Here is a 13,555-nt window from a genome sequence, read left to right as displayed (position 1 = left end):
TGTAATGGTGATATCTGGTAATAAAAATCAATTATTTTATTCAGAAATTAATATACTCGGTTGAAATTTATCAGTTGAATTCTTGTTTGTAGGCTGCCTGAGCCAATCGCCCTTCTTGAGTCTGGTCTACATCATACTTTAGGATTAGAATAAATTTTCCAAGGCTTGTTTGATTGCATGGGCTAAAGTTTATTAGAACTAGGTAATGCTTGTTGACACATAGTTTGGGCTTCAATGTAGCATCCTTGCATACAAAGCTAATGAATGAGGCAATAAATTTCATCAAAAAGTAACGTTCAAAAAACTGCAAATCTGATAGAAATGTGTTTCAAATCCATTTCCTTTGGCTTTAGATTCAAAATATCTTTTTTTTAACCAATGAAAACTTGGATTTGGCGAGATAAAGACGAGCTCTTGAGAAATAGAATTTCAAAGATGCATTAAAGCTGAGAAAATCCATTCATGAATTGAAATAAGACAAACCGTTCACAAAATAAATTTCTAAGTTACATTGGAAACTAAAACAGACATCTAGATAGAAATGAATGTGTTTATTGTTAACACTAATGAGTAGCAAACATCTAAGCTATGGAACAATGTCGATTTGTTTTTTTGGAATGAGTAACGAACATTTTATGTCCCTATTTCAATTACGCTTTGCAAGTTTTTATGTTAAGTGCAAAATTTAACTAAAAAGAATTAAAAAATTCAACAGTTATAAAACCTAGTATTTAATGTTGAGGTATACTCAATAAAAAAACTCCTTAGTATTACATATTAATGGAAAAATAATTTAGTCTAACAATATTAGGATTTAATTAGAGATGTAAATGACCCTATCAGATGGCCAATGATAAAAACATCAAGCAAAACTGAGTGTCCAACAATTCAAAAAGGGTGTGAGCAACTAAGAAAATACTCTTAACAAAGCAGATGCTGCTACTGTTGACCAGGAGGTTGCTGCTGCTGCTGCTGCTGACCTGGAGGAGGAGGAGGCGGCATTCCGGGGCGAGGCGGCATAGGCCCGCCATACATTGGTGGGGCGCCCGGCGGAGGCGGCATGCCGGGTCTGGGAGGGGCAGCTCCAGGAGGTGGAGGCATACCAGGCCTGGGAGGGCCACTGCCCATTGGCGGAGGCGGTCCTCTCATCATCTGAGGCGGAGGACCCATCGGCCGCTGTCCAAACTGTGGCGGTGGCATCATGGGCGGGGGACCGCCGGGGCGCGGAGGGCCTCCATACTGCGGAGGAGGGCCACCTGGAGGAGGGCGCATCATGGGAGGAGGTCCCCCCGGCTGCGAAGAGAACGGCGGCGGGGGTCGCATCTGCCCGGTCGGATAGGTCATGGGCGGGGCGGAGACCTGGGGCATAGGCGGCCTGGAGATTTGGGGCTGCATCATCCCGGGTGCCGGCCCACCCACGCCGCGCACTGGCCCTGAAAGTCCCGGCTGGGCTTGAATCAAAGGGGCAGTAGGTATTCCCCGTCCGGCAGCCCGTCCTATACCCGGACCGGCCGGTGCTCCCGCCGTTGGCTTTGCTCGCGATTCGTCAGGCGGAGGAGGGCCCTCGACGGTCATCGATACGACCTCCTCGCCGCGCAGAAGAATGAGGCCCAGTGTTCGCCTCTCCTCCCTTTCTTCCTTTTTCTCTGCACCTTTCTTGGGCGGGAGCTTCCTGAACTCCTCGCAGTCACCGAGTACGAGATTCATGTGGCGATCGAAGGCCATGAATTTGCCCACCAGCTGACGGCCGTCTTGTATCGTCACCCGCATTCTGTAGTTAATGAACTGAAGCATTTTCGAACTTCTAGACATCGACATTGTGGCTCCTCTGCTGTGAAACGTTCCAGAGAATGGAAATGCGATCCCTGCAACCAAAACTTGATACGCCTTAAACCCTTCGTGGGCCGGATTTGTAGGGTCCGAAACAATAGATTATGAGAGGTGGATGTATTGCTTTTTATTCGCTGCGTCGGGCGAAAGCTCTATGGGGAGTAAAGTAGCAGAGTTTAAGTTGCGGGTATGTTGTGTTTGAGATAAATAGTTGGGTGGGTCTTGACTTGGTTTTTATTTAGTTGAGCGTTGGCTAGTTCTTTTAGTTAGGATTTGAATAAAGGTGGGTGTGGTAACTTTTTTATTGTAATGGGGACTGAGATAATTGATTATATAAGTGTAGTTAATTGTGGATTATGAGTTGGAGGGAGTATATTGCCATGTGAAAATGTCTTTCAAATATTTATTTCATTTAGATCTTAGATGCATTAGTCAATCAGCCAATACCCTTTTGGGCAGAGCAAAAGGGGTTAAAGGCAGGAAAAGTCATAAACAGATCAGAGAAGAAAAAGCCTCAGAGAAAGGTATCGTTAGCATTCTGGAATACATGAAGAACTCCAAGGGAGGCAGCGCCTCCCTTGGACAGAAATGAGGATCTCATCTTGGAATGTCAGGGGCTTAACAGCCCCTGACAAAAGACGCTTGGTCAAAAGATCTTTGGCCAAGCTAGAGTCTGAAATGATCTTACTTCAGGAAACCAAATTGAATGGTCATAAGATGGCCGAATTCATAAAATTTTGCAATAAGTGGGAAGGAATATTTCAAGACGCTAGAGGATCTGCTAGAGGACTTGGAATTATGTGGAACTCTAAGGTTTTTGAGGTGATCCCATTAGAGTCCAACGAGTTTTGGATGGCATGCAACATTATATACAAACCAGGAGGTTTTGGATTTCCCCTGTTTAATATATATGGGCCAATTAAGACAGATGAAAAGCTAAGAGTATGGATAGAGATATATGAGCAATTGCAGCTCTTAGAAATGCATAAGGTAGTCTTGGTTGGGGACTTCAATGCAATTTTAGATATTGACGACAAGGAAGGAGGGCTGAGGAAGAGCACTAGAGTAATGGAAGACTTCAGAGAGTTCATTTCGAACTATCAAGTGGTGGATGTTATTCCAAAGAATGGTAAGTTCACCTGGACCAATAGAAGGCTTAACTTTTCAAAAATCTCTCAAAGATTAGATCTCTTTTTTGTGGGGGAATGGTGGATTAATGGTAGCTTCTCCATTGACACTAAAATCATCCCGCAAGCTGGATCAGATCATCTCCCGGTTACTTTGTCAATTAATCATGAGGCACATAAGAACATAAATTACTTCAAACTTCAGAGCATGTGGTGGAGTGACCCTAAATTCATTGATCTACTCAAAACATGGTGGCTAGAAAGCAACTCTTTTTCGGGCTCCCCTAACTTCTGTTTTGTAAAGAGAATTCAATATATCAAAAACAACATTAAACTCTGGAACAAATCCTCATTCAAGAATATATTCTCTGAAAAAATTAGAATTGAGGAAGAATTGGAAAAAATCAACAACCAAGTCATGCTAGTTGGGATGGTCAGGGAAGACTACTTGAAAGAAAAATTCCTCAAGGAATAGTATGCGAAACTGCTAAGAAGAGAAGAAGTATATTGGCGAGATAAGTCAAGAGCATTATGGGTTGCTGAGGGAGACCGTAACACTAACTTTTTCCATGCAACTTCAAAAGTCAAAAGAAACAAAAATAAAATTACTGCTATCTTAGATGGTGGAGGCATTTTGAGAAGCACTAAGGCTGAGTTAGAGCATGTCACACTCGACCATTTTGTTAAATTATTGGGCAATTTCCGTCAGGTAGGCGATATGTCAGATAACAGGGTCCCTGAATTTATGCACAAGTTGGTAAGTGTGGAGGACGCTAAACTGCTCTGTGAACCATACTCCCTAGAAGAAGTCAAAAGGGCCACTTTCGAACTTCATCCTCACAAGGCACCAGGCCCGGACGGTATGACTACTGAGTTTTATCAGAAGTGTTGGGACTTTCTAGGATATGATATCTGGTTGGTTGTAGAAGAATTCGAGAACAAAGGGAAATTTGTAAGAGAGATGAACAATACAGTCATTGCTTTAATTCCCAAAAAACAGGAATGCACTTCAATGCACGATTTTAGGCCCATATCGTTATGCAATATCATATACAAAATCATCTCGAAAGCAATGGCCAACAGACTGAAGAAACTCTTACCTCACCTCATCTCAGAAAATCAGAATGCGTTCAGCCCCGGAAGAGAGCTAGCGGACAGCATTATTTTAGTGTCTGAAATCATGCACTCCATCCATAAAGAGAAATCAAAAGGTATGATCATTAAACTTGATGTTGCAAAAGCTTACAATAAGGTAGTTTGGCAATTCTTGATTAAGGTTCTTAGTTGTTATGGTTTTCCAAAGGAATGGATAGACTGTGTTAGTTTTTGCATCTCCACGGTTAGCTTTTCAGTGCTTGTCAATGGTGCGGTTTGTGGCTTCTTCAAAGCTACCAATGGATTGAGGCGATGGGACCCTTTATCTCCGGCCCTCTTTGTTCTCATGGCAGAAGTCCTTAGCAATCTAATCAAAACCAAGCAATATGTCTATCATTGGAAAGGTATACAAGTTCATAGATTGATAGAGCCCATTACCCATTGGCGGATGACACTATTTTGTTTGGTGAAGCAACAATGAAAGAAGCCAAAGGAATTAGAGAGGTATTAGAGGAATACTCGAAGTTGTCAGGCCAGGTAATGAATATGGATAAGTCACAGATTTTCTTTTTTAACGCAGAAAGATTGTTACAGAACCGCATTTCGCAATTGCTTGGATTAAAAACTACTAATCTGCCCCTCAAATATCTTGGGATCAGAATTAACATGGGTTGTAGGCAATCACATATTTGGGAGGATGTACTTAATTCTTGTAAGACTAAATCGGAGCAATGGAAGAATAGATGGCTTACTCAAGTCGGATGGCTTTTAATGATTAAATCAGTGCTATCAGCGGTTCCAATCTATAGTATGCAATGCTTTCAAATGCTCAGTTTGGTGGGAGCGAAATTAGATGGGTTTCTAAAAAAGTTTGTTTGGGATAGGGCCAAGGATCATAAGAAGATACCTTTGATTAACTGGGATACAATGTGCATGCGGAAAGAGGATGGAGGTGTAGGGTTGAGAAAAATGAGTATGCAAAATTTGGCACTTGGAGCGAAGTTGTCTTGGAAAATGTACAAATGCCCCAATAAATTATGGTGTAGGATCTTTCAGAAAAAGTATTTGGACTCAGACGACTCAGAACGTATCTTCACAATTGCAAACACAGCCAGGGGCTCTCCCACTTGGAATTTTCTTTGGGACAACGGGGCATATTAACGAATCACATTTCTTGGAAGATTGGCAATGGTAATAGGGCCAAGTTCTGGCGAGATTCATGGGAGGGGGAGTTGCCGCTATCAAAGTGCTTCGAAGATCAGGATTGGGTCAACACCATCGAAGCCATTTTTGGAACGCAAGTTGGCAACTATTTTGAGAGTACTGAGCCTCATGGTATGAGAACTTGGAAAAGGGTAAATATTGGCAGTACGCAATTGTGCCAAAAACTCAAAGAATTACTTAACAGCAGATCAATATTAGCGTTAGATGAAGAGGACAGCTTATTCTGGTGTGCAGCAAAGTCAGGGGAGTACAGTGTTAGGCTGGGCTATGAAATCCAAAGGCATAAAATCCTCAATCCGGACTGGCCCAGTAAGTTATGCTGGAACAAATGGGTACTGCCCAAAGCAGGGGCATTCTTATGGGTTGCGTTGAATGGGAGGATACTCACTGGTGATAGGCTAAAAATAATAGGTATACAAGGGCCAAGCTGGTGTGTGTTATGTAACAATGGGGAAGAAACAGTGGACCATCTACCTTTCAATTGCAGATTTGCTTAGAGATGTTGGGATTGGTTCCTTGGAACGGTTAGCCTATTTACAGCCAAAAGCATGACTCTAAAAGACTTCCTTGTTGCATGGCCTAGATCTAGTCAGTCACAATGGGGCATCCTATGGCAGATTGGTCCAGCAATGATTGTTTGCTATATCTGGAAAGAGAGAAATAAACGAATATTCAAAGAATTGGCCAAGCCAATAGAAATAGTCATGGACAATCTTAAGACAAGCATAGAAGAAGTCATTTGTGGTAAGTCAAGAAATGTCAGAAAATTCAAATTCAATGATTGGGACATGGAAATGGAAAGGAATTGGTCTTTCAAAAATGCTTTATTCCATCATCCCAAGAAAAGAATCAATAGGAAAGAGGTCAGATGGGAGAAGCCGCATAGAAATTGGGTTAAACTTAACTTTGATGGGGCCTGCAGAGGTAATCTGAGACAGGCTGGTTTTGGAGTAGTCATTCGAAATGAGGAAGGGAATATGGTGAGTGATACGTATGGCCATATTAGTTGCGCTACCAACAATGAAGCAGAAATAAGAACCCTTGAGGCTGGGCTTGTTCTCTACAAAGAGAAAGGTTTAACTAATGTTCAGATTGAAGGAGATTCTCAGATAATTATAAATGGGGTGACTACCAGTAGGTTACTTAATTGGAAACTCGCTAAATGGTTGCCTCGGATTCAATTATTACTCCAAGCAATTGAGCCATATGAAATATCACATATTCACGGGGAGGAAAATCGAGTAGCAGACCTATTAGCAAATTTAGGAGTCAATTCACAGGCTGCAGAAGTGACAGTTGATTCCAAGACACTAAGTTCAGAGATTATGGACCTGTGCAAAAAAGACCTATCGATAAAGAAATGCGACAAAGTGGGATGATGACCCTTGAACTAGGCCTACGGTTGAAGGACAGATGATAGAATTATTGCACCGAGAACAGGCCAACCCCTCGAAAGATGTAGCGACAACAGCCTGATTTACAAAGGATAGGCAGATGTGATGGATTGGCAGATTCTTGCAGACTGTGGGATCTAGATTAGGTTGGAAGAATATTCTAGAGTTTGTAAGTCTTTTTATTGGCCTTTGCAAGAGCCAGATGCATGGTTAAGTAAGGCACTTTAAAGGTATCCACATCTTGGATAGTGCCCGGGCAGGACTGAGACTTAACCATGGCCTACTTTGGTAACATTGGATGCATGAATTGTGAAGAAACATTAGATATGCAGCTTCACAGCTTATCTGTCACCGAGGCCTATGTTTATGATACGATCAAAGGACTAGTGGGGATCACACTTAACTTTGATCGGCACTAGTGCGATGCCATGGTTTATGAAGCTGTGCTCATGCCATTGGTCGACATCATTGAGTGCAGGGAAAGAGCAATGGAGATCTTAAGTGGTTTCATCAAGCCTGTCAACAGTCACAACATTGTAGATTCCATCCTAAGTCTGCCAGAGAATGAATGGATTAGCATTCTCAAGACTTATTTCTAGTTGAGTTACTTCTTGCCATCGGACTCTGAAGAAGAAGAAGAAGAGGAGAGTGATAATGACGAGGGCAATGAATTAGATGCCAGTGAGAGAAGTAGGGCAGAGCACAGATGAGAATATTTAGGGAAAATGTGTGGGAGGTGTTTAGGTGCGTTGTGCAGAACGGGAACATGGCCCCTTTTCGTAGAGTAACTAACTCAGAAACATGGTGGTTCTCAGCTGGAGCCACTGCGAGTGTAATCAGCATCGGAGAATATGCTAGGGTGATCATGCAGACCCTAAATGGGGATCAGTAAGAGGCATAACCAAGTATGCCTTGTCTATGTCTGTCATCCTGTAGATAGTTTTACTCACTGCAGATAGTAGTGTGTGTATGGACTTGCCAGTAGGCAGTGAAATCTCCTGTAATAGTTTCTTTATGCAATACAAGGGTGTTATCCCCGTACTGATAGCTCTTACCATTAAAAAAATAATATATATATATATATATATATGTATATATATGTATGTATATGTATATATGTATATATATGTATATACATATATAGATATATACATACATATATACATATATACATATATATATATACATATACATATATACATATATATATATACATATACATATATATATATATGCATATATATATATGCATATATATATACATATATATATATGTATATTTTTATAGAAATATGTTCAGTAGATTTATGCTTAGGGCATTGATAGAAATAATGCTATAATCTCGTCTTTAGAGAGATTTCATCTCGATACCCATGGTCTTTTTTTCGAGTGGTTCTTCGTTCTTTTATTTGTTTAAGTCAAGTTTGCAGAGATCAATCCATGTGTCACACCCACGCATTTTCTATCCAAAAGGTTTCCTCAACCTCTCTATAAAGATGCACAAGCCCAACACATGATAGCCTCGTGCGATGCTCATAAAAGTTTTGGTTTTCAAAGCACTCACAATAGAAGGAGACATGTGTTGGCACTGCAAAGTTTTGAGAGAAGAAAAGAAGGAAGACTCTAAAAAGCCTCACCAATGCACTACATGTCTAAAGTGGGGAATTTTAAAAGGGAAGGCAAATGAGCCTATGGTGCAAGTAAAGGATGCCACTTGTTAGCAAGGCGAAACCCTGGAGATTTTTTAAGCTTGTGAATGGATCAAAGGCACCCTATTGGTTGTTTGGCAAGCGGACAGGCACCAAAACATGTTGCGTGGCAACACTAGTGAATTGAAAAGAGAAAAGCCCATGTCAAAGCAGTTGCAACATAACAAATGGACAATCCAGGTTGCATCCATGTTGTGCACATAAAATACGAAAATCATTGGCCCAAGGTGATTGCAATGATCTCCATGATGGCAATCAACACACATATTCAGGAGCATGTTCAGTTACAAGTATCGTCTCCAGTCAAAAAGGATTACTCTATTTGAGCCCGCGGGCATGATGTAATTAGGGTTTTTTGTTCACCATTCTTGTTTTTTACGAGAACAATTGGAAAATAGTAGCGATTACCTTAGACCTTTGCATTATTTGATCATTTTCTTAATAGAAATAAAACACAGTGGAATATGCCAAGTTTGCCTAGCTCTATGGCTTTTATCTTTGTTTAATGTTTTGTTGCAATGCCCTGTATCATTCAAGATGGGTATAAGTGTGAGATTTTGCCAAGATTGAGAGGCAATGGAAAACACAAATAAGAGAGACAAAATAGATGATAGGAATAAATTGTATTCTATCAAGATGCAAAATATGATCAATTGGATCATTACAAGATATAGATTGATTGCTCGTACAAACATTGTAGATGAGCCTACTTATATAGGAAAGGCTTAGGGATATGTGAGCACACAAACATGACATGTGGCTCAATAAGAAACAAGGGTAGGTAGGAAATAAGTGTGGGTAGGTAGGAGAAATAATATAATATTCCACATGAGGTGGAATGTAACAACAAGATAAGATCAACACCATAAAAGGTGGAAATTCTCCTACACACACTATCCCAATGTGGCACAAACACCCAAGTGTCTCATACCCAAACTACTATTAAATGCATGTACCTAAGTAAACTTAAGTATAGTGTAATAATATCCATGATGAATAGTTATTTACACCAACACCCCCCCTTAAGTGCAACTTAGGGGAATGCACTAAGGTCTATAATGCAACTAAGCAATGCAAGATGGGTTCCGACTATGAGGCCATGTTAGGTACCCATGTACAAATGCAAATGTAATCTCCCATAAATGAAGAAAGAGAGAAAAACCCAATGGGAAAAAACCCTCCCCCAAAAGAGAGATGATGAAAGCACACAATGCTCTCAATGATGAATGAGAAGAACAAAAAATATGTCCCCCCCATAAGAGAGAAGAGAGACCATGAAGCCCCCCCTCAATGTCGAATCTCCTGCAAGGATGGTCCAATGATGTTGACCAAAATACCTCCCCATAAGGAAGAAAGAGAGCCTATGTTGCACCAATAATGTCAAAGTGTAACAAAACCAGGTACCAATGTCGATGACGATGAATCACTCGCTGCAACAAAAAGAAGATCAGGCATGGAGACAACCTGCTTTGAGCATCATCTAGATACTCGTAAATGACAAAAATACTGGTACAATCCAAGTCTCATGGGAGCCATGCACAAATGTGTACAATCTACTTCTCCACCGGAGCCATACACAAAGCCTCACAAGATATTCCTAATCTAAGTGTACAAGAGGATTACATCAAATAGTAAAAAAAAACAAGATACAAAGAGGTGTGGCACTTTATGATAGTGTGAGTACAACATTGCTCAAGCAAGAGCATACAACATGATAGTGTAAATCTGGAAACATGAAGATGATACCACCAAGAAGCCCTGTAGAATACTGCAGAAAAAGACGCCTCTGATTGGGATGTGGCCAAGAGATATAAAGGAGCAAATCAATCCCCCCCCCTTGACTGTCGATTGGAAGCACTGCAAGACAAGATTGAAGTGACAAGAAAAAAAGTGCTCCCAATTTTGACTTATTAAATGAAAACAAAAAAAGTCCCCCCTCCTTTTTAAAACAAAATTTTGATTTTTGATTTTTTTAATTTTCCAAAAAATTAATAAACGAAAAATAAATAAAAAATTCAAACTTGTACTTGCAAGTTTGTACAGCGGGTTGGGAGGGGAGATTTTTTCAACTTGGGGTGATGGAGGCCAATTTTGACGAATTGACAATTAATCTTGGGGTTTTTGGGCCTTTTGAGCACAACGGCAATGACGGATTTGGCCAAAAATGCTCCAAAATGCAAACCCCAAATTTCTCTCAATTGGCAAACCAATGGCACTCTAATGGCTCTGATACCATGTGAGATATGGACCAGCCCTGATACAATGTGAGATTTTGCCAAGATCTAGAGGCAATGGAAAGCACAAATAAGAGAGACAAAATAGATGATAGGAATAAACTGTATTCTATCAAGATGCAAAATATGATCAATTGGATCTGTAGTCACATAAATCTGTCCATTTTAATTAAATGAATATTTTGTATTTATTTAATTAAATATCCACTAGCCATCAGTTAATTAAATTAATATTTAATTTATTCATCTTCAAATCATTCTCCTATTAATTAAATAAATTATTCAATTTATTTTAATTAATTCATTAAACCAAATTCACAATCAATTAAATGAATAAATTCTATTTATTCAATTTAATCATCTTTCCTCTTTTAAATAAATTAAATAAAACATTTATTTCCCCCACTTGCATTTTCCTACATCTCCCACTTGCCCTTCCTAAATTATTCTAGAACCTATCTAATCCTAATCAATTAGCCTAATCCATCCCCTAATTATTGTCACATTCCTAAGCAACTTGGAGTCACTTCTCAAAGACTTCAAAGTCTTTGAAAAGCATTTAATGCTTTGTGTGTTCAACAATTTAACCTCTAAAGTCTTCTAGACCACTTATGGCTCTTACATGACCATTTATGGTTAACCCCTAACTCAACCCTCATGTGACTCATGTGTCTCCTCAAGCATTTATTTCTTTTACCATGGTTATCCCTTTAACCCTTGCACAAGAGTTTATCCATTGGATAAAAGCTTTATTCTTTGAATAAAGAATTTATTCACTCAACCCAACTTTGACCTTAACTCTCAAGTTAACTCTCAGGTCATGTCAAGCATTTAATGCTTATTCCCTCTCCTCTCAACCTATCTCACATTGACACTTGTCATCCTGGGATTGGGTTGAAAGTCCTCACATGGATTGAATATCATTCAATCCTAACTCTTGTTGAGATTACTCAATCTCAACCATCTATTGCTCCATTTTTCCTGTAAATAGAGCTCATTTCTTCATAATCCAGATCCTGAAAAACTTGTATGCATTTAATCTGTAGTGAATTCTAGAAAGCATTTAGCATTTACATTTACTCTTTTGGATTAAAATCAACACTAGACTATATAATAATCTCATTTTCTAGCTTGTTCATACTTGCATAGCATTTAGAGTAATCATCTACAATCTTGAACCTCCATAAGCATCCATAGTGCAAAAAGATGCTGAGAGCTACACTAATTTGGAACTTGGAGAGGAGAGGAACAAGGAAGGAGAAGCTACCAGCATGGTAGAGAGCATATTGAGAACTTTAGTTACTTTTTGCAGATTCCTTAAGCTTTCTTTTTGTTTAGTAGTATCTTTCTTGATATGCTTGCTTAGGATAGTTTTTAATTGGTGAATTTTAACACTAACATCTAACAATTGATTTCTTTTGTTTCTTGTTTTGTGTTTGTTTATCCTAACTAACATTGTCCATTTTGCAGAGCATCATTTGGTGAACCCAACGTGAATCCAACACAGGATTTTTCTACAAACTACTAATTTTTTTGTCTAATTGCCACACAGGTCGTGCTTCGACGCTTTTGTTCACACTTTAGCGCTATTGTCATTTAGCAGTATAACGCTTTTGTTTCTACAATAGCGCTATTGTCCAAAGTTCAACACTTATGTTTATAGTCTAGCGCTTTTGTCTTTTTATTAACGCTTTTGTTTAGATTTTAGCGCTTTTGACCTTCTGCATTAATATCCTTCTTTAGCGCTTTTGTCTATACTTTCACACATTTGTGTTAAGTAGCACTTCTGTTTTCACACAGAGTAGCGCTATTGTAACAGAACGTTGTAAAAGACAGACCTTGTAAACAATAAAATTTTCTTTAGGCTTGTGGGAGCCCACCATGTTTTTAGATTTTTCTAACTATTTGTTTCATGTGCAGGTTTTAAAATAACCTCTTTTTGTACTAAAACACTTCTTTTGGTGCTTTAAAAATCACAAAAACAATCTTTATTTCTTGCAAGTTAGGCTTCAAACTTCTTTTGGTGCTCTAAAAATCACAAAACAAATTTGCTTTCATTGCAAGTTAGGGATACACTCCATTTTGGTGCTTAAAACAAGACAACACAAATTTTATTTCTTGCATCAAAAACTTAAAAATCACAATCCACACTTCAATTTTTGTGCAAGTAAAAAGAACGATCAACTTGTTTCAATTTTGCAAAATGATTTTACTTCACACAAACGTGTTTTTCATTCAGTTGACCAGGATTTCATTTTCCTAGTTTACTCAAACATATTGCCTTTGAAGTTAAAAAGAACATTATGGTTGTTGTAGCAACATCTCCTAATAGTTAGATCACATTGCAATGAAAATCAGTTAAAAAGAACAAGTGTTTTTCGTGATTGGCACTTGTGCAAAGTTTGTCAAGTGGTCCTACTTCTAACACACACTATCCTCTCCCTTGGCTCTTGTGGTCCTAGGTGCAAGAGAAAAGTGTTTGTAACACTCAAGTTTCTATTTTTAAGAGAGGCCTACCAAGAGACACATCACTCTTGGGAATGACCTCGTGCGGTAAATCCTTCAAGCCGCTATAGAAATCAAGTGAGAGCGAAAGTTGTAGCCTTGGGTATAGTTGTTCCTCTAGTGTAACTTGTCAAAAGGACAAATTGGCCCCACCACAAGTTACAAGGCTCTTAAGTGAGTCACTGCAGAATGAACTTATGTCCAAAAAATCGAACATTACTAAACACCTTTAAGTAGTAGCTCACCTGTTCTATTGATTGAGGATATTTGTGATACAATTAAGTGCAAGAGCATAGATGGTTTTGCTCCCAAGATACTCACCATACATATTTCCTTGAGTAGAAACATAGCTTTTTGAAAAGTCACTTGTGGCTTGATGAAAGTGATGACTCCCCCATCATAGGGATCATCTATTTGTTATGCTCGTGCAAGACTTA

The 13,555-nt window shown here is 39.2% G+C and overlaps 1 protein-coding gene across 1 annotated transcript; it reads right to left on the bottom strand.

Moving 5' to 3' along the window:
• Positions 1 to 748: 748 nt before the first annotated feature.
• On the bottom strand, positions 749 to 2,028 carry LOC131038347 (uncharacterized). Its single transcript, XM_057970732.2, has one exon. The coding sequence runs from the start codon at positions 1,816 to 1,818 to the stop codon at positions 940 to 942; it is 879 nt and encodes a 292-aa protein (XP_057826715.1). The 5' UTR covers positions 1,819 to 2,028; the 3' UTR covers positions 749 to 939.
• Positions 2,029 to 13,555: the final 11,527 nt, after the last annotated feature.

The sequence above is a fragment of the Cryptomeria japonica genome, chromosome 10, assembly GCF_030272615.1.
Source record: "Cryptomeria japonica chromosome 10, Sugi_1.0, whole genome shotgun sequence".
Lineage (NCBI taxonomy): Eukaryota > Viridiplantae > Streptophyta > Pinopsida > Cupressales > Cupressaceae > Cryptomeria > Cryptomeria japonica.
Note: the sequence above shows the minus strand (reverse complement) of the source record. Positions and strands in the feature narration are given on the sequence as shown.